This window comes from Penicillium maclennaniae (assembly GCF_028827695.1).
Source record: "Penicillium maclennaniae strain IBT 15551 chromosome Unknown utg000003l:1.0-5670915.0:1.0-5674809.0, whole genome shotgun sequence".
NCBI classification, from domain to species: domain Eukaryota; kingdom Fungi; phylum Ascomycota; class Eurotiomycetes; order Eurotiales; family Aspergillaceae; genus Penicillium; species Penicillium maclennaniae.
This window is the reverse complement of record NW_026623215.1, coordinates 1,073,506-1,090,801: the sequence shown is the minus strand read 5'-3', so window position 1 is coordinate 1,090,801 and position 17,296 is coordinate 1,073,506. Positions and strand designations below refer to the sequence as shown.

The following is a 17,296-nucleotide window of genomic DNA, read 5'->3' as shown; positions in this document are numbered from 1 at the left end:
AAGCAGAGTTGGCAAAATTGAAAGCCCAGGGCCGATCAGCAACTGCCTCAGGGGCATCAGCGACTTGATTGCACCGTTTCAAGCATCTACTCGGACAAACCCAAAGAGCGACTATACGATAAGCGGAAAAATTGCGGTGGGAACCCCGCATAGCCCTGGATCATCACTCCGCTTTCCCTGATTCAGTCAGTACCTCCATTAGCCTTGCGATGACCTTGCTCTGCTATGCGACATCCATGCACGAGTGGAGTATCGGCAGCACCTCAAGTTGGAGGTCCCCCGCTCCGGTGCCCCTAGCTATGACGAGATGACGGAACATAGGGGAGGTCAAGGCTGCAAAACTTGGGAAAAGTGGCGCGCCTCCGGTATTGCGCCTCGGAGTATACGGCATGCCAGGTAGTCCTTGTTTGATTCGTTTGTCGATCTTCTCGGATGCGACTGTATATGAAAGGGCGCCGATCCCTGGAATGTGCTTTCTCAAGCTGCAGTCCTATTGTTTCCAAGACTAGGCGCAACATGAAGCTCTTGTCTACGTGGGCTGTGGCCTGTTTGGCTGCTCAGGCCGCGGGTGCTGCTTTGGGTCACAAATTGGATAGATTCACTATCCGCGAGCATCCAGATGCTGCGAAGCGGGCTTTGTTACAGAAATATGTAGGTGGATCACCCATTGCTTAGGACTGACTGGTACTGACGCGGACTAGGTGACTTGGGATGAGCACTCGATGTTCATCAATGGCGAGAGAATCATGCTATTTAGCGGAGAGTTCCATCCGTTCAGGTGCCTAGGCTACTCAATTGAACAACAAAGATCGTGTCTAATGAGAATTGTTGTAGATTGCCTGTTTCGACGCTCTATATCGACGTCTTCCAGAAGGTCAAGGCCCTTGGGTTCAACTGCGTATCCTTCTATGTCGATTGGGCGCTTCTTGAGGGAAAGCCGGGCGAGTACCGCGCTGAAGGCATTTTTGACCTCGAACCATTCTTTGACGCGGCCAAGGAAGCTGGAATTTACCTACTGGCTCGTCCTGGGCCTTATATTAATGCCGAGGTTTCTGGAGGTGGCTTCCCAGGGTGGTTGCAGCGCATCAATGCCACGTTACGAACTAGTGACCCGGAATACTTGAAAGCAACTGATAAGTCGGTGTTCAAAGGCACGGACAAATCTTGGAGTTTATGAAATCTGACATCCTTCATAGCTACATGTCCCATGTATCTTCGACCATTGCCAAGGCCCAGATCACCAATGGTGGACCTGTTATCCTTTTCCAGCCAGAGAATGAGTACACTGGTGCTTGTTGTGGATACGAAGGCTTCCCCGATGCCGCCTATATGCAGTATGTCGAGGACCAAGCCCGCAACGCTGGTATTGTGGTTCCTTTGATTAGCAATGATGCCTCTCCCTCTGGTCACAATGTCCCCGGCTCTGGCAAAGGAGCCGTCGATATCTACGGCCATGACAGCTATCCTCTAGGCTTTGATTGCGCCAACCCCTCGACCTGGCCCAGCGGTGACCTTCCCACCAATTTCCATCAGCTTCATTTGGAGCAGAGCCCGTCAACCCCATATTCAATTGTTGAGGTCAGCTACGATAAATGTAATGAAATCATGAAAATCATCTAAAGAATTGCAGTTCCAAGGCGGGGCCTTCGATCCTTGGGGAGGAAGCAGTTTCGCGTCTTGCGCCGCGCTTCTGAACAACGAATTTGAACGGGTCTTCTACAAGAATGACTTCAGCTTCGGTGTTGCTTTTATGAACCTATATATGGCGAGTTAACCTGCTTGATCTGAATCAATTAAAGCTAATAATGCATAGATCTTCGGTGGTACTAACTGGGGTAACCTGGGTCATCCGGGTGGATACACATCCTACGACTATGGTTCGGCAATCACTGAATCTCGTAACATTACCCGCGAGAAGTACAGCGAACTCAAGCTGCTTGGAAACTTTGCCAAGGTCTCGCCTTCCTATTTGGTGGCAAGTCCCGGAAACGCGACTACAGGGACTTATGCCAGCACTGCCGATTTGACTGTGACGCCCTTGCTGGGTAGCAATAGCTCGGCCCCGTCGTTCTTTGTGATCAGGCACACTGATTACTCCAGCCAGGAATCCGTCAGCTACAAGCTTACACTACCTACCAGTGCCGGTAGCTTGACGATTCCTCAGCTAGGCGGAAGCCTGACCCTCAGTGGCCGTGATTCGAAGATCCATGTTGTAGATTACGACGTGGCTGGTACTAAAATTCTTTACTCGACCGCTGAGGTCTTCACCTGGAAGGACTTTGGAGATGAGAAAGTCCTCGTTGTCTATGGTGGCCCTAATGAGCATCATGAGCTTGCTGTCTCCTCCAAGTCTAGTGTCTCTGTTATCGAGGGTTCATCTTCCAGCGTCACGTTCAAGCAGAAGGGTAGTGCTGTTGTCATCGGCTGGGATGTTTCATCCACTCGTCGCATTGTCAAGGTTGGCAACCTGAAGGTCCTTTTGCTCGGTAAGTCTTTAAAGGAGAGGAAGCGTCATCTGAAAACATGACCCTGATAACATCCAGATCGTAATTCTGCCTACAACTACTGGGTGCCTCAGGTGCCAGCCTCTGGCGCAACCCCCGGATTTGCATCTGATGAGAACACTGCCTCGTCAATCATCGTCAAGGCCGGGTATCTTGTACGTACTGCATACATGAAGGGAAGCGACCTTCACCTCACAGCTGATTTCAACGCCACGACTTCAGTTGAGGTTATCGGTGCTCCTTCCAAGGCCAAAAACTTGGTCATCAACGGTAACAAGGTCTCTGTCAAGGTTGACAAGAACGGCATCTGGTCAACTAACGTCGAGTACACCGCACCAAAGATTAACCTTCCTTCCTTGAAGGATCTGAAGTGGAAATCTATGGATACTCTCCCGGAAATCCAGAACTCGTATGATGACTCCCATTGGACCGTGGCCAGCCACAAATCTACCAACAACAATATCGGAAGTCCATTGAAGACCCCCACGTCGTTGTATTCGTCTGACTATGGATTCCACACCGGAACTCTGATTTACCGTGGGCACTTCGTCGCCAATGGCAATGAGAAGACTTTCTTCCTGGAAACCCAGGGCGGCACAGCCTTTGGCAGCTCGGTGTGGATCAACGAGACCCATGTGGGCTCGTGGGCCGGAACCAGCGTGGCCAGCAGCTACAACGCAACGTATACCTTGCCAAATTTGAAAAGTGGAAAGTCCTATGTCATCACAGTGGTTGTTGATAATATGGGCCTGGACGAAGATTGGACCGTCGGCTCCGATGAGATGAAGGACCCCCGCGGTATCCTCAACTATGAGCTCTCTGGACATTCCGCCAACGCGATCACCTGGAAGTTGACCGGTAACTTGGCGGGGAGGACTACCGGGACAAGGTGCGTGGTCCTCTCAATGAGGGTGGTCTCTACGCCGAACGTCAAGGATTCCACCAGCCGCAACCCCCCCACCCAGAAATGGGAATCGAGCAGCCCACTCGACGGTCTGTCCAAGGCTGGTATCCGCTTCTATAGCACCAGCTTTGATTTGAATCTGCCCAAGGGCTGGGACGTGCCACTGTACTTCGAATTCGCGAACACTACTTCTCCTCCCCGACCTACCGTGCCCAATTGTACGTGAATGGATACCAGTATGGCAAGTACGTCAACAACATTGGCCCTCAATTGAGCTATCCAGTCCCTGAGGGTATTCTGAACTACCAAGGTACCAACTGGCTTGCATTGAGCCTGTGGGCCCAGGGAGATGAAGGTGCTAAGCTGGACAGCCTGGAGTTGGTCAGTACCACTCCTGTGCTCACTGCATTGAGTGGAATTCAGTCGGTGGATCAGCCCAAGTACAAGCCTCGCAGTGGCGTGTATTAATTGGGACTTTATTGTTCAGAGCTCTCAAAGTGCAAAGGAGGTGGATCTCGTCGCCTAGCCGAAAGGAGACGATCTAGAGCTCACACTGTGTTCCCTTACTGAGAGTCTCCAGATATTAAAACCTTTGCCCCATGAATACCAATACGTGCCTTGCAAATATTTTGCAACCCTAATCGATCAAGTCGATAGACAACGCCAATAGCATAGATAGCTGACGTGCATGCTCGCATGGTGCTAGGTCCAAATATAGTACCGACCCGTGCTGATGCGCCCCCAAGCGTGGAAACGGGACCTGAATTGAATCAGAATCAATGAAATTGGAATTCTAGTGATAAACAACCAGCGCGGTGTTGATCTAAAATGGTCTCTTCCACGTGTTTCGTCCTTTACGTCAAGACTCTAGCATTCGTGGTCCACCACTCATAACCGCTATGCAAGAATGATGAGAACCGTGGAAAGGAACTCCCAGACCTTCCGAGCCCATGACTTACAGACTTCAGAGGAAAAAAAAAGAAAAAAGAAGAGAAGTGCAATAATTGACACGCACTGTTTTCCCAATCTCATACCAGGACAATGCAGCCCGATTGAGCTGACACCTCAAGGCGGATTCACTTACAGTGGCGGATCTCGTATTCCAAGTGGGAATCCTTTTTGACAAGAAACTCACCATTCGCAACTCTTTGCGCCTCATCGCCCTCCAACTGCTTCATGGGCCTTGAAAGCTTCGATCACCGACCAGATGGCGTTCTATCCAAAGGCGCGACAGCCTCGGCCCAGCATTCATGACCCTTCAGTTCGGCGCCTTCGCCTGGCCCTGTTGAAAGCGGCGGCTATTAACTTTCTTCTGCTCCAATTGTTATTCCTGGGACTGTTTTGTTACCTGTTCGCGTCGCTATTCCAGCAGAGCACGCACATTCATAACATTGACATATTGTTTGTTGATTACGATGGTGGGGCGATCGGCACCGCCGTCCGAGATGCGTATCAGCAGCTGAAGGGACCGGGGTTTCCGACCCTCTTCGAGCGGTCTTCACAAACATATCCCGATCCACGCACTGTCGAAAATGCGGTTTGCGACATTAAGTTTTGGGGTGGGCTCTACACGACGGCCAATGCCTCAAATCGCTTAACTGCCGCGTTGGCTGGTGGATCAGGCGCGTCTTCCTACAACAAGTCTGATGTTTTGACCGTGGTGTGGAATGAAGCGCGCTATCCAACCGTGGTTGACTCTGTTGTATACCAAAGCATGAAGGAGCTGTCGGAAGCTGCACGAGTAGTGTTCCCAAGACACCGCGTCGCAGACCATCAAGAATCTGAACAGCTCCGACTCTGCTGCCGTATCTGCATATTCCAACCCATGGACATTGACTTCGGTCGATTTCCAACCAACGACGCAGGGCTCTCGATTGATCTACAACACTCTATGCATCATTCTGATTCTGATTCAAGAGTTCTTCTACTTGGGATATGTCAACGGTCTCTACCTACAATTCAAACTCTACACAACCATCGCACCTCACCGAGTTGCGATCGTACGCCAGATCATCTCCGGCGTGTATACGTTCGTGGGCTCGCTGTGTGTGACTGGTGCAATATGGGCATTTCGATCCGGCTGGAATGTCGGTGGCTCACAATATATGATTAGCTGGATGGCCCTGTGGCTTTTTGCGCATCTGAATTTTCTTGTTCTCGACGTCTTCACGATCTGGATCTCGCCTCCCTTTCGTGCCTATGGCTCTGATCAGCTGGATTGTGTTGAATGTAACATCTATTTTACTGCCCTTTGAACTGTCACCAGGTTTCTTCAAATGGGGCTATGCCTTGCCGGCGCATAGTGTCTTCAACATCTTGATTGACATCTGGTCACGAGGCTGCAACCCTCAACTATACTACGCTCTGCCGGTCTTGTTCGTTTACGAGATTCTGGGCTTGATACTTAGCTCGATCGGAGTCTATCGCCGGTCTCACTACGCAGTGCTGAAGCAAGAAGTCGAAGAAAAATCGCTCCAGGATCGTATTTCCGCGGCCATTGCAGAGCAGACTGGAGATTCGTTGAGAAGAGAGGCAATGAGCCAGGAGACCCCTACAAGTCAAGGATCGGACATGGAGCAAGAGCCCGGGGCTTTGATGCGGCGACGCGCGACCGTCACTGCCATTGAGAGCCAAGATGAGCTGGCAAACATGATCCGACGCGAGATGTCTCGACCGGGATTGGAGAAGGTTACTTCTAGTCGAGATAATGCTGGGCCGTGCTTCGATTTGCCTTTCAACACGTCAATGCCCAAAAGTGATTGATGTTCCAGTGTTCAGAATATCATCATATTCATGCTCGTAAAGGGTAACATTGATTCTTCTCATGAAGGTTGGCAGGCAACAGGCCACAATGGACCTACTGGACCCTACATGACATACACTCTCATATTTCCCCTAGGCATGTGCATCGAAATCCACCTAGGCTTCGAAGTCAACGTCTTCCTCCATCTTGACGTAGCGATTATCAGCATCAGGCTCGATGTCTTCATCCGTGACTATCTCTATTGCTTCCTCCTTCTCGGTTTTGATGTCGGACTTCTCATTCTTGATAACTGTATCGGAATTCAACTTGACTTCAGTGACCTCGGTGTCTCCATCGCCGCCATCGTTCTGTTTACCCTTGAAAGCCCTTGCGCGCGATCTCTTGGAGGGAAGGTCCTGCGGGCTCTCCTGCGGACTCTCCTGCTCAGGTCTATTGGCGTTCTCGGCGTCGTTGGCAAAGGCATCACGAATGCGATAGTAACGGAAGGTTGCTGCGCATTTAGTGATACCAAGAGCATCACCGACGGCTTGGTAATCCACCTGTAATCGGGAGCTGTCAGAATAGGCCATGTGAAAGTCCCACTTCAGAACGTGCCGCAGCGGACAAATCGTCTTTCGGGAGGAACTCACGGCACTGCCGGTTTTTCCGAGCTCATGCTGTAGAGCAGCCCAGAGGAAGGTGATGGCTTCAGTGCTCTTGCTGGACAGATCGGCGACAGTGACCTTAGACCGGGCTTTTATCTTTTTGGGAGTTCCCTTGGTCGGGGTCCTCTTTGCTGAGGTCTCTTTCATGGAGGAACCCTTCTTGTGGGCTTCTGCAGGGGGCATACTGACTGTAAGAGATATGGGTGCGATAGAGTAACGAAATAGTAACGATGTGAGGGAGGTGATGGTGTGTGCGAAGAGAAGTCGTGTGAGGGACCGCGTAGAAGAGTGAGGGAAGGATCGGAAGCAGCGACACAATTCAATCTGAGTCGACTCGCCTTGTTTCAGCTCAATTGGACTCTAACGGCACGTGAGAGTTATCACAGTCTCACTGAGCTGCAGTAGCTGGCTCTTTTCCGGGGAAATGATTACTGTCGAGGCTTGTTGACATCGTGAAATAGTATGTTTAGTCCTACTTGTATTTTGAGGTTTGCTTAGAAAACCTCAAACCTAGACCTCGGAATGAAAAAAGAGTCAATGACGTGATAAAGATTTTTTAAAAGAGTTCCAGAACACCCTGAACACTACTGGGAAATGGAGGGATGGTCCAAATGGCAAGTCCCGGACACCTTGAGAATAACCTCACGTTTAACACACACTTCACTCCACTCGGCTCCACCCAAAGTAGTGGACCCTGAGAGCTCCACTTTGCGTGTACTGTATCTGAAAAGGGCCAGTAGATCTCTCGATTTGACTGAATACACACAAAAAGAAACTTCAACTCTGGCGGGGCCAGGACCAGAGACTATGAAATGCAGGGATTTCCTTCCGACCACGATGGAGTCGAACCCGGGCACTCGCTTTAATGCAGTAATTGGATTTCCAACTACGCCACTCACACCCGGAAGTAGCATATTACCCTTTTCACGAAGAGTTGTCCTTGCCCGGGAGCTTCAAACGGGTATAGTTGAGGAAGGTGCCACTGAGACCCACCCGGACCCACTTCCCCGCTTGCCTTTGCTGTTTTTTTTTTGGTTCTGCTGACATAAGCAAGCATAGAATCACTCAACCTGCGGCCTCAGGCAAAGTCGTTCACTCTCAATTAAAGTATCATCCATTTGAAGCATCCGGTGAGGTTGGAAGTGCTATATTCTCTGTCACCTCGTGAGTTACCTCCGTTTTCAATTTCTCGCACCTATCGGCTCTAGTCTGGGTAGGGTCTGTCTCTCTAAGCACAACCTATGAGAACGACCCTCTAGTAGAAAGTAACTGAACAGCAAGGTTTACACCAGAAGCAGCACAGATAATATCGAGGTCTTCAATCAATGTGTATGTCTGTAATTGGATCACGGAGATGATAGCTTCATGTTTCGGCAGAGTTCATATACTCCGAGAGTTGTGAGACCGGGGCCCTTGGCTGGGAATGCGGAGCCTTGACCTTGTACATCCCGGAGAGGGAAATAATTCAAAAAAAGGCTTGAACTGTAAGCTTGGCCAAATTACCACATAGCCCGATCGTTATCAGTGGGGCTCAACTCCGCGATACGATACGCGAATATATCCACCCAAGATATCAAGATCGCGACGATAGATGTTCGATTATTTGGTACGGATACTGAGATAGCGAAGGGACCATCAAAAGCGAAGTGAGACTTGGTAATTGCCTAAGCTAAGGCCTACTTGAAACCTAGGTGTTGACCTCGATGTCTTGACACCTATGCCGGCGGTACCGAGATAGCGGTTGGATCGGGCGATGAAGTAAACAAAGCCAATCTATTTGAACTAGATCCACCTCTCTTCAAAGCGAAGATATTCCTGACATCACACTTGATAGATCTTGAATAAAGCCATGATCATCTCAGGCGTCAACGCGGCTCCACAGGTACATCCCCAGCCCCCTCCCCCGGCCTCTTCCCCTCCCAGCCCTGGCCTTTTTTTTTTTTTCTTTCCTTTTCTATCTCACTTTCAACTCTCAAAGTCTCCCCAAGTCCATGTCATCTCCCCTACACCGCTCCACGCGAGCACCCACAGTCCATCTTTAAATTTCTCATCACGATATACCTCCTGCCCCGTTCCACTTCAGACAACATCACCGACACCATGAACGGCCTCCCACTACCAGTAGCAGACCTCGACGCAACAAAAGTCGCAACGTCCCCATTCGGCTTCGACGACCGAATCCTCACCTCCAACCTCCAAAAACGCTACACAACCATCTCCATCCCGGCAACATACGGTCGCCTATACTCCGGCCCCGCACCAGGCACAGTCGCAGGCATCGTCCTCGGCACCGTCGGCGGCGTCTGCCTCATTCTATACTTGACCTTCCTAGCCTTGAATCCAGGCGGCTTAGCGCGTGGCAGCGCCTCCTCGATCACCGACGAAGAAGAGGTCGTCGTGCGCAGTCGGCGCGGGGGATCTTCGCGACGCAGCGACATAATCGAAGTGGTAGAAGAGCGGGATCGGCGCGATGAGTACCGTCGTCGCCGTGCTCCAGATCGTGTCATTGTTGAGGAGTCCATGACTGGGACGGAGACGACACATGATTCCCGGGATTTCGTCGAGGTGATTGAAGAGGAATCGTCTGGGTTATCGACCATGTCACCGCCGCGACGACCGAAGAGTTATCGATCCGGTGTGAGAAGAGTTGATCCTCTTGAATATGGCGGTGGGAGCTCGCATGGTAGCCTGGACTACTGATAGGTGTTCTAGCTTGAAAGTATGTTGGCTTGTTCTTGTTTATGGTCGAAAGTCTCCTTTTTTTTTGTTGCATCTGCGATACCCTAATGTGTTATGCTTTGCGTTTCTTTTACATACATGATTTCTATAATATTGCACTATACGAGGTCAACTTCAAGATTTACAGCGTTGTATTCATGATACCGATGATGATTTCGAATTTCAAAGTAACAAATACAATTCAAATGAAAAAGAACGAGTGAAATGTACAATTACACATATCAGAAAAGTACACCAATTCAGGACGATGTCCTCAAAGCCAGGTCTCAACGCCAGGTCTTGTTTTTGTGCCGATCATAAACATCCGAAAAAAAAAAATAGAAATAGTTACTAGCGAGGAGTAATCACCACCTATCCTTTCCCCCCGGCCTTGAAAGAAAGCTACTAAACTCACAGAGGAACCCCATTCCAAGTACACTGAAACGCCAGTCGACGAAAGAAGACCATATCATACATCAAGTCCAGGGTTCGTTCAATGCACCAACCCCACAATTAGAGATCTTGTCATTTGTCGCATAGTCAAGGTCCGAGGTGCATCACAGCGCCTCGGCGTAAGCAAGAATTTGCTTGGTCCTGACAATTTTCCGAAGCCTTCTCAGAAGAGGAGATCCAAGCAGCAGCAGCATGCGAGCGCAGCCATAATACCAGCACAGAGGCCGCCGGCGCCAGACGCAGCAGGGTCGCCTTGGAAGTGGCCCTGGGGAGGATATCCCTGCTGCGGAGGGTAGTACATCTGGTTGGGCTGTCCGTAGTAGCCCTGTTGCGGAGGATAGCCCGGTTGGGGATATCTTTGCTGTGGAGGGTATCCTTGCTGTGGAGGGTATCCTTGCTGTGGAGGGTATCCTTGCTGTGGAGGGTATCCCTGCTGTGGAGGATATCCTTGCTGGGGGTAATAACCCTGGCCGCCTCCGCCTCCGTAGTAATCGTTTGCGGCGCCCTGGCCTTGAGGCTGCGGGGAGCTTGCGTAGCCGGATCTGGGTGGTAGGAGGGGGGGAGGGCTGGTCTAGAATATACATTAGCATGCACTGGCTCAAAGCATAGGAAGAGAAGAGCATAGGAAGAGAAGTGTGGGGGTGAGAGAGGCGTACGGGCTTGTTGGACATTTTTCCGGTGTTGGACGGGTATGGATCCGCTTTAGAGTTGTCGATCTGGGGTAAGGTATAGAATGTGGGAAGAATGCGGGCTGTGAATTAAAGAGATACCTCGTTGGAGGAAGAAACCTGGGGGGGAAAGAATTGCACAGTGAGAAAGTCGAATATAAGAATTTTCGAGGCCAAGAACGCTTCCGGATTTTTGTAGAGACGCGCGGATGCCCGTTGCAGTACGGTGGAGCGTGGCGCAGTTCCTTGGTCCGGGGGGCTCGGCAGCTGAGTCATCTGCCTTGGAGAAAGGATGATGATCATTCCGTAAAGGCTACAAACATCTATGGGAATAGCCCATCGAAACAACATCTCAAAATTCTGGCTTTTGGAAACAGAGCAAACGCTGTCCATGTATCAACGCGGAGGATAATGAAAATGAGCCAAAAGCGAAAGACGGAAAAAAAAAGAAAATATGCTAGACGCAATGCTAGACTTCACACTGTACGGGAGGTAATTAGGAACAGACAACCACAGGTGAAAATCCCAATATAGCGATCATGCCTGGTCCTCGATGGAGGCCTTCTTCAGCTCCTCGGCGGCATCGTTTGCGGCGTCCTTCTCCTGGGCGAGCTCGGCGTCGGCGGTGGGGGCACCATTGGCCTGAGCGGGCTTCTTCTTCAAGTCTGTGGCGCCGTTGGTCTCGGCGATCTTGGTCTCCTCCTCCTCAAGGCGCTTGATCTCCTCCCGAGCCTTGGCAATGTTCTGTGAGGTGGATTAGTAGCTGACAGAGATCAATATTCCAATACTTATTGACGGAAACTCACCTCCTCGGTCTTGCTGGCCTGGTTCTTCTTCCACTCCCGAATCTTGGAAGCCAGTTTCTCAACAGCAGCAGGGACATCAGACTGGTTCATCGGAGGATCAATCTTGACCTTGGCGAAGTCCTCAATGATGCCAACGTTCATGTTGAACTTGCCACCCTCAGCAGCAGCAGCGCCCTTCTTGCCACCCTTCTTGCCCTTCTTGCCAGCGGAACCGACGAAGTAGTCCTCTTCGTCGTCCTTCTTCACCACCTTCATACCCTTGAGACCAGAGTCGTCAACGGTACGGCCGATACCAGCACGGAAGTTGCTGCCCTCGGTCTTCTTGTCATCCAGACCGAGAGAGGCAAAGTCATAGGCGGGGTCAAAGTGGCGGATAAGACCCTGGGCAGTCAAAATCTCGTCGGTGTAGGCAAGGGCGGAAGCCTCCTCGAGCTTCTTGTCGGCAATCTTCTTGCGCTTCTCGCGCTCAAAGGCATCACGCTCGGCCTTCTGGCGGTCACGGCGGATGCGCCACATCTGGTCCTCGTGCTCCTTGTAGGCACGGCGGGCCTTGTAGTAGTTGTCTTTGATTTCCTTGATGGCGACGTACTTAGCCTGCTGCTCGTTGCGGAGCTTGGTGCGCTCGTCGCGCAGAGCATTCAAGTTCTTGAAGACACCATCCTGCTCGGCTTTAATCTCATCGAGTTGCTTCTGGATCTCGGTGTACTTGTCGGAGAGAGCCTTGGCCTCGGGGTTGTCCAGGGTCTTGCGAAGCTCGGCGATCTGAGCCTTAAGATCGTTGATACCCTTCTGGGCCTCGTCGAGACCGGCGAAGGACTTACGCTGCTTGCGCATCATGGAGATGTCCGACAAAGCCTTGCGCTCATCCACCAGGCGCAGAGTGCCAGAGTCGACCTGTTTCTCGAGGCGGGCAATCTCCTTGTCGATCTCCTCAACATTCTTGAAGGACATCTTTCCACGCGAGGCATTCTGCTCCGCAATGCGGGCCTTCAGGGTAGACTCGAGAGCATTGATCTTCTCCTGGGTGCTGGAGCGGGAGGACTTGAAGCCGGATTGCTTCTGACGGATAGAGGAGAGTTCGGCGCGAAGCTCCTGCTGCTTCTTCGCGGAGGGAGAGTCCGAGCTGTTAGGCTTGGCGACATCAAGCTTTGCCTTGATTTGGTTCTGTTGCGCATGTTAGCGATTGACCTATATAGAGATGAGAGAGTGGACACGTAGGTGGCACATAGGGCAAACACGCCTCTGTCCGGAAGAGAGGAAGCGCAATTACCCCAATGTCACTTGGAACCGAGTGCCGCTCTCGAAGATGAGATATGAATGTTGCGTACCAATTTCTCTTGAGCCGCAGTGTGCTCCTTCTCAGCCTGGGCGAGGCTGGCCTTGTAGGCCTCCTCATCGGGCTTGGAGGGCTTCACCTTGAGCTCCGCGGGGGCAGGGCTGGCCATTGTGATATATGCAAGAGAAACGAATGAAAGAAGTAAAGAATTGAGACCAAGGGAAAAAAAGGGAAGAGAAAAAGCCAACGAGGGGAAAGGGGAAACGATTAGAATAATTAAAATGGTTCGGTTGGTTTCTCCGCTTTCCTGGCGTCGCTTGGCAGAATATTCCCGCCGATTTTTTGACTTCACCTTATCTTCCGACCTCCGCTGCACTTTTTTTCCAGTACGCCCTTTCACCTCCACCTAAGTCACAATGGACGGGGAAATTGCTCAGCATGGCGGAGAATCCGACCGAGAGATGACGCGCCTGTGGCGCACTTGGAGGACTGTCTACGAGATGCTTGCAGACCGAGTAAGACCTTGATCATGGCGAGCCTTTCGCGATTGGATAACTGGAAGCTAACAGGGCGCTTGCGCTGGAACCAGGGTTACGAGGTGTCTGACGAAGAGCTTCAACTCTCACTAAACGACTTCCGTAACAAATATGCTGACCCTATGGGCTACCCTGAGTATGTGAACCTCGAGCTCCGAAGATTTTGCATGAAAGAATAGCAGATAGTATACCACATTGTCAGTGTCGTCCTCGACTAACATTGTCCTCCCTTCCAACAGTCGCACCAAGATGAAAATCCAAGCCCGCCCCACTGAGAACATGAAGATGAAATACACTCCTCTGCCGAGCAAATCGAACCCGAACCCCCAGCCCGACTGCGGCACGATCTACGTCGACTTCTGCCCCGACTCCTCCGGCGTTGGCACTAAGCAGGTGCGCGCCTTCAACCACATCGTCGACGAGAGCAACTTCCACACCGGTGTCTTCATCACTCAGACCCCGATCTCGCCCTCTGCCGTGCGCCTGCTGAGCGGTGTGCCCGGTCGCATCTGCGAACACTTCCAGGAGCAGGATCTGCTGGTCAACATCACCCGCCATGAGCTCGTGCCCAAGCACGTTCTCCTCAGTCCTGAAGAGAAGGGCAAGCTTTTGGAGCGGTACCGCCTGAAGGAGTCCCAGCTGCCCCGCATGCAGGTCTCCGACCCTGTCGCTCGGTACCTGGGTCTGCGCCGTGGCCAGGTCGTCAAAATCATCCGAAAGTCCGAGACAGCTGGTCGTTATGCCAGTTACCGTTGGGTCATTTAAGGGGGCCTGGACCGGTATCGTTTTAATTCTCTCTCTTCCGTTGCGAAGGAATTTTCTCTCTCTTTCGCGAGGTATCGAGAACCCCATACCCTATTGCGCATATAGTCCTTCCTGACGGGTTTCCTGCTGGTGCCATGTCTTGCTCCATTTCTATTTAAGAGAAGCTCTAGCACTACAGGGGCAACAGATCAGGGCACCGAGGATTGGACACGGAGTTTTCTTGCACCATAAACGAACACAAAAAAAAGTCGGTCCCCTTGTATTATGGGCAGCATGGCGTACAGGCGAAGTTTCTCCAACATCCACGGGGCGGGGATTTCTGATCTGTGATTTTACATAGTAATCTCCGTTGTGTTTGCTATTCAAGCTAGATTAAATGCTTTGGATGTCTATATTACGTGCTCCGGGTAGATTATGTTGTAGTCAGCTTGAGAATTAGCCTGAAAGATGGCTTCTCTGTAGTAGACATGTCTCATGGTCTCGAGTTGTGTGGTATACAATATCGACTTAGCTCCAGGGCTAAAGTCCACCTCCATGCTGAAGACGAAGGGAGACACCGCCAACGCCAATGCTGGCCGATGTAAAGCAGAAAACTAAAACAACATTGTGGGGTATGAGCAACTCCAGGAAGAAAGAGAAATAGACAATTAAACAGTGCCTTACGTGAATCCAACCCATGAACAATCGTCCAATCCATATCCGAATCCAAAAGCTTAACTCCCAACAACCAAGTCAGAAAAGCCGCCCAAGTAAAATGATTAAATGTAAGAGACTGCGTCCGGGTCAGTCAGACGCTCAAATTATGTCTTGATGATAAAAGCCCTCCAACGTCTTGTAACTCGACGTCCACGTCGACGGGCACATTGTTTGAGACGTCGGACGAAGCTCGGTATATAGGAAGAGTATGAGGAGACTGAGCATCACCCGACGCCGCAGATGATATATGGCGTGACGGGGTAGAGGTAGGAGAACGGGGTGAGAAAACACCAAGATCCTCGAAGAAAGCTCTGCTTCCACGACGGAACCGTTGACTCTCGGTGTTAGCGGGCGGGGAGGTGGTATTCGAACGCGATGTGTTGGTATGGGACTGTGACTGGTCCTGTGCCAACAACCCGCCCACATCAAAGAAGGATACCCGGCGGGATAAAGATGCCGGGGTTGCAGGGGCCTCGTGAGGCTGGTTTGTCATAATGTATTCGTGGGGGCTGACTTTTATGTCGAAGCTGTCATCTGCAGATATCCGGTCGTCGGAAGAGCGGCTCTGGTGGAATGACCATGCCGGGTCTATAGATCCTGTCCGTGCCACGGCGAGGGGAGTAGTATGGGCTGCCATGGGAGGCACAACCGATGTCACGGACGAATGGAGCTTGGGATCTAAGCGGATACCCACGCCTGCAGCTAGATCTGAGTCGCTGCCCCACTGGTGCTGCATGACGGTGTTGCGGCGCATACAACTAGTGTCCATGCTTTCGCTGACGGATGCAGAGCCCTGAGTGCGTTTATACTTCAGTTTCTTGACACCGCGGTCGCGTACAAATGAGCCGATCACGACGGCGTTCGAGACCGCTGTTGCGGCTAGTATTTCGAGAGATGCGATGAGAGAGCGGTAGGGTTGGGCTCCGTCGTGTTTGATTACATTGGGGACTCGATAACAGGTGATGGCGACCAAGAATAGAGAGAGGCAGAAGAGGACGACGAGACCGAGCTTGCGCTTCATTGGTATTTGGGCCATGAGGATTATCGGAACTGGGAAGGCAACGAGGAGGAGATCGGTGATGACATCGCAGGTGCCCATTGTAATGAGGTTGGCGTACCCAGAGCGACAGCTAGTTCCGGGGTCAGGAACTACCTGCCAGTAGTGGGAGAACGGCTGACATTCGGCCAGAGTCGCGATGACCACGGCGACCAGTGTAGATATGAGGAAGAACTGGATGAGGCGGAGGAAGATGGCAACGGAGCGGCGCCAGACCATACCGGTGACTCGTTTAAAGAATTCACAGACGGTTAATTTGGCCATCCAAATACTAAGCAACTTGTTAGTATTGCGGCTGCTGGTCGCTCACAAGGGTCACAAGGGGGAGGGAGGTTATACAAGATGGCGTAAAATATCCGAGCCACCAACACCAGCTTGCTGCCGATCTCTCTCTTGGATATCTCCTCGGCCGTTAACCCGTCCGTTTTAACATTGTTGGTACCGTAGATCAAGACGAAATGCACCAAGACCATGCGAATGGACAGTGGAATTATACTGAGCACCATCATCTTGTCCTCAGGAAAGAAGCGCTCGAGACGAACGTAGCGACCACATAGTCGGACAACGATGATAGCTAGCGAGAAGCCCGTTGCCCACCAGCTCATCAACAATGTCGGATTAATTTGGGTTCGCGACTCATAGTCGGGGACATTCGGAGAATAGAGGCCTCTCGGCTCCATGATCCCAGCGCCTCCGCAGAGGGAGGGGGTAAAAAGGTGGTTGAATCGTCGATTCGAGGGAAGCAGATGTCTTTACATGACGCACGTGAGAGATAGAACAGTGGGGAAGTGGATGCACGACGATCGGAAACTAAGATCGTCTCGATGGGGAGAACGGTCTGAAGTACTTCAGGGAGGGGGAAAAGAACATGGGCACATCAGAGACTGCGGGGACTACGAAAAGGTAAATATGAAATCAAGATTTGACGAGGGCAAGAGACCGGGGAAAAGCAAAACCTCTTGACCAGGAGATGATGATAACAGCAGCCAGTAACATGCTTCTCGCTAATCTCACCAGTTGGCCCCAGTCAGCGCCAGCAACCTTTGGAATCAAGCATAAGCGAGAGAGGAAGAGGAAGAGGAAGAGCGAGAGAGAGATATGTCTAGGGCTTAGCATCCGCGCCACCTAGGAAACTCGACTCGATGTATCAGGGTCCCCGCCTTGAGTCGGTGTACGTCCCAAACTATCGCGGGCCTACGGAGTCCGGAAGCTTTGACCCATCCGTGGGAAAGGATGCGCTAATCGCATTGATGTATCTGAGATTGGCTCGAACTTCTCTCGAGGAAAGTGTAAGTGATTAAAGTCCCCGGGTACGAATGACAACTCGAAGGCAATTTTAATCGAGCAACACACGTGCAAGGTTCCCGTAACGAGCTAGGTACCGAGGACCGGGGCTAAGCTGGGTACGCTAATTGAGGTCCTCTACTTGGGCGTGGAGTGATGCCTAGAGATACGGAGTTGATTGAACAACGTGGGATTGAGTTTCAACGATTTCTCTGAGCTCC

At 51.4% G+C, this 17,296-nt stretch overlaps 8 protein-coding genes across 8 annotated transcripts; 4 read left to right on the top strand and 4 right to left on the bottom strand.

Annotated features, from left to right (window-relative positions):
* Nucleotides 1-516: 516 nt before the first annotated feature.
* N7477_002509 (glycoside hydrolase family 35 protein) lies at nucleotides 517-3,876 on the top strand (the record flags this gene model as incomplete). The annotated part of the gene is made up of 8 exons (XM_056964172.1): nucleotides 517-651; nucleotides 702-778; nucleotides 835-1,137; nucleotides 1,197-1,578; nucleotides 1,631-1,765; nucleotides 1,814-2,486; nucleotides 2,544-3,626; nucleotides 3,692-3,876. The coding sequence occupies 8 exons, from the start codon at nucleotides 517-519 to the stop codon at nucleotides 3,874-3,876; spliced, it is 2,973 nt and encodes a 990-aa protein (XP_056824125.1).
* A 739-nt stretch (nucleotides 3,877-4,615) lies between these two features.
* On the top strand, nucleotides 4,616-6,171 carry N7477_002508 (SNG1 family protein; the record flags this gene model as incomplete). The annotated part of the gene is made up of 3 exons (XM_056964171.1): nucleotides 4,616-5,110; nucleotides 5,178-5,637; nucleotides 5,675-6,171. 3 exons carry the CDS (start codon nucleotides 4,616-4,618, stop codon nucleotides 6,169-6,171), a joined length of 1,452 nt encoding a protein of 483 aa, XP_056824124.1.
* Nucleotides 6,172-6,327: 156 nt separating this feature from the next.
* N7477_002507 (uncharacterized protein) lies at nucleotides 6,328-6,999 on the bottom strand (the record flags this gene model as incomplete). Its single annotated transcript, XM_056964170.1, has 1 exon — nucleotides 6,328-6,999. The coding sequence occupies one exon, from the start codon at nucleotides 6,997-6,999 to the stop codon at nucleotides 6,328-6,330; it is 672 nt and encodes a 223-aa protein (XP_056824123.1).
* A 1,917-nt stretch (nucleotides 7,000-8,916) lies between these two features.
* Nucleotides 8,917-9,516, top strand: N7477_002506 (uncharacterized protein; the record flags this gene model as incomplete). Its single annotated transcript, XM_056964169.1, has 1 exon — nucleotides 8,917-9,516. One exon carries the CDS (start codon nucleotides 8,917-8,919, stop codon nucleotides 9,514-9,516), a length of 600 nt encoding a protein of 199 aa, XP_056824122.1.
* Nucleotides 9,517-10,150: 634 nt separating this feature from the next.
* On the bottom strand, nucleotides 10,151-10,658 carry N7477_002505 (uncharacterized protein; the record flags this gene model as incomplete). Its single annotated transcript, XM_056964168.1, has 2 exons — nucleotides 10,151-10,558; nucleotides 10,644-10,658. 2 exons carry the CDS (start codon nucleotides 10,656-10,658, stop codon nucleotides 10,151-10,153), a joined length of 423 nt encoding a protein of 140 aa, XP_056824121.1.
* A 534-nt stretch (nucleotides 10,659-11,192) lies between these two features.
* bfr1 (putative nuclear segregation protein (Bfr1)) lies at nucleotides 11,193-12,906 on the bottom strand (the record flags this gene model as incomplete). The annotated part of the gene is made up of 3 exons (XM_056964167.1): nucleotides 11,193-11,399; nucleotides 11,462-12,625; nucleotides 12,790-12,906. 3 exons carry the CDS (start codon nucleotides 12,904-12,906, stop codon nucleotides 11,193-11,195), a joined length of 1,488 nt encoding a protein of 495 aa, XP_056824120.1.
* Nucleotides 12,907-13,153: 247 nt separating this feature from the next.
* Nucleotides 13,154-14,038, top strand: N7477_002503 (DNA-directed RNA polymerase core subunit RPB5; the record flags this gene model as incomplete). Its single annotated transcript, XM_056964166.1, has 3 exons — nucleotides 13,154-13,252; nucleotides 13,327-13,409; nucleotides 13,513-14,038. 3 exons carry the CDS (start codon nucleotides 13,154-13,156, stop codon nucleotides 14,036-14,038), a joined length of 708 nt encoding a protein of 235 aa, XP_056824119.1.
* A 787-nt stretch (nucleotides 14,039-14,825) lies between these two features.
* On the bottom strand, nucleotides 14,826-16,471 carry N7477_002502 (putative integral membrane protein Pth11-like; the record flags this gene model as incomplete). Its single annotated transcript, XM_056964165.1, has 2 exons — nucleotides 14,826-16,062; nucleotides 16,131-16,471. The coding sequence occupies 2 exons, from the start codon at nucleotides 16,469-16,471 to the stop codon at nucleotides 14,826-14,828; spliced, it is 1,578 nt and encodes a 525-aa protein (XP_056824118.1).
* Between the last annotated feature and the right edge of the window lie 825 nt (nucleotides 16,472-17,296).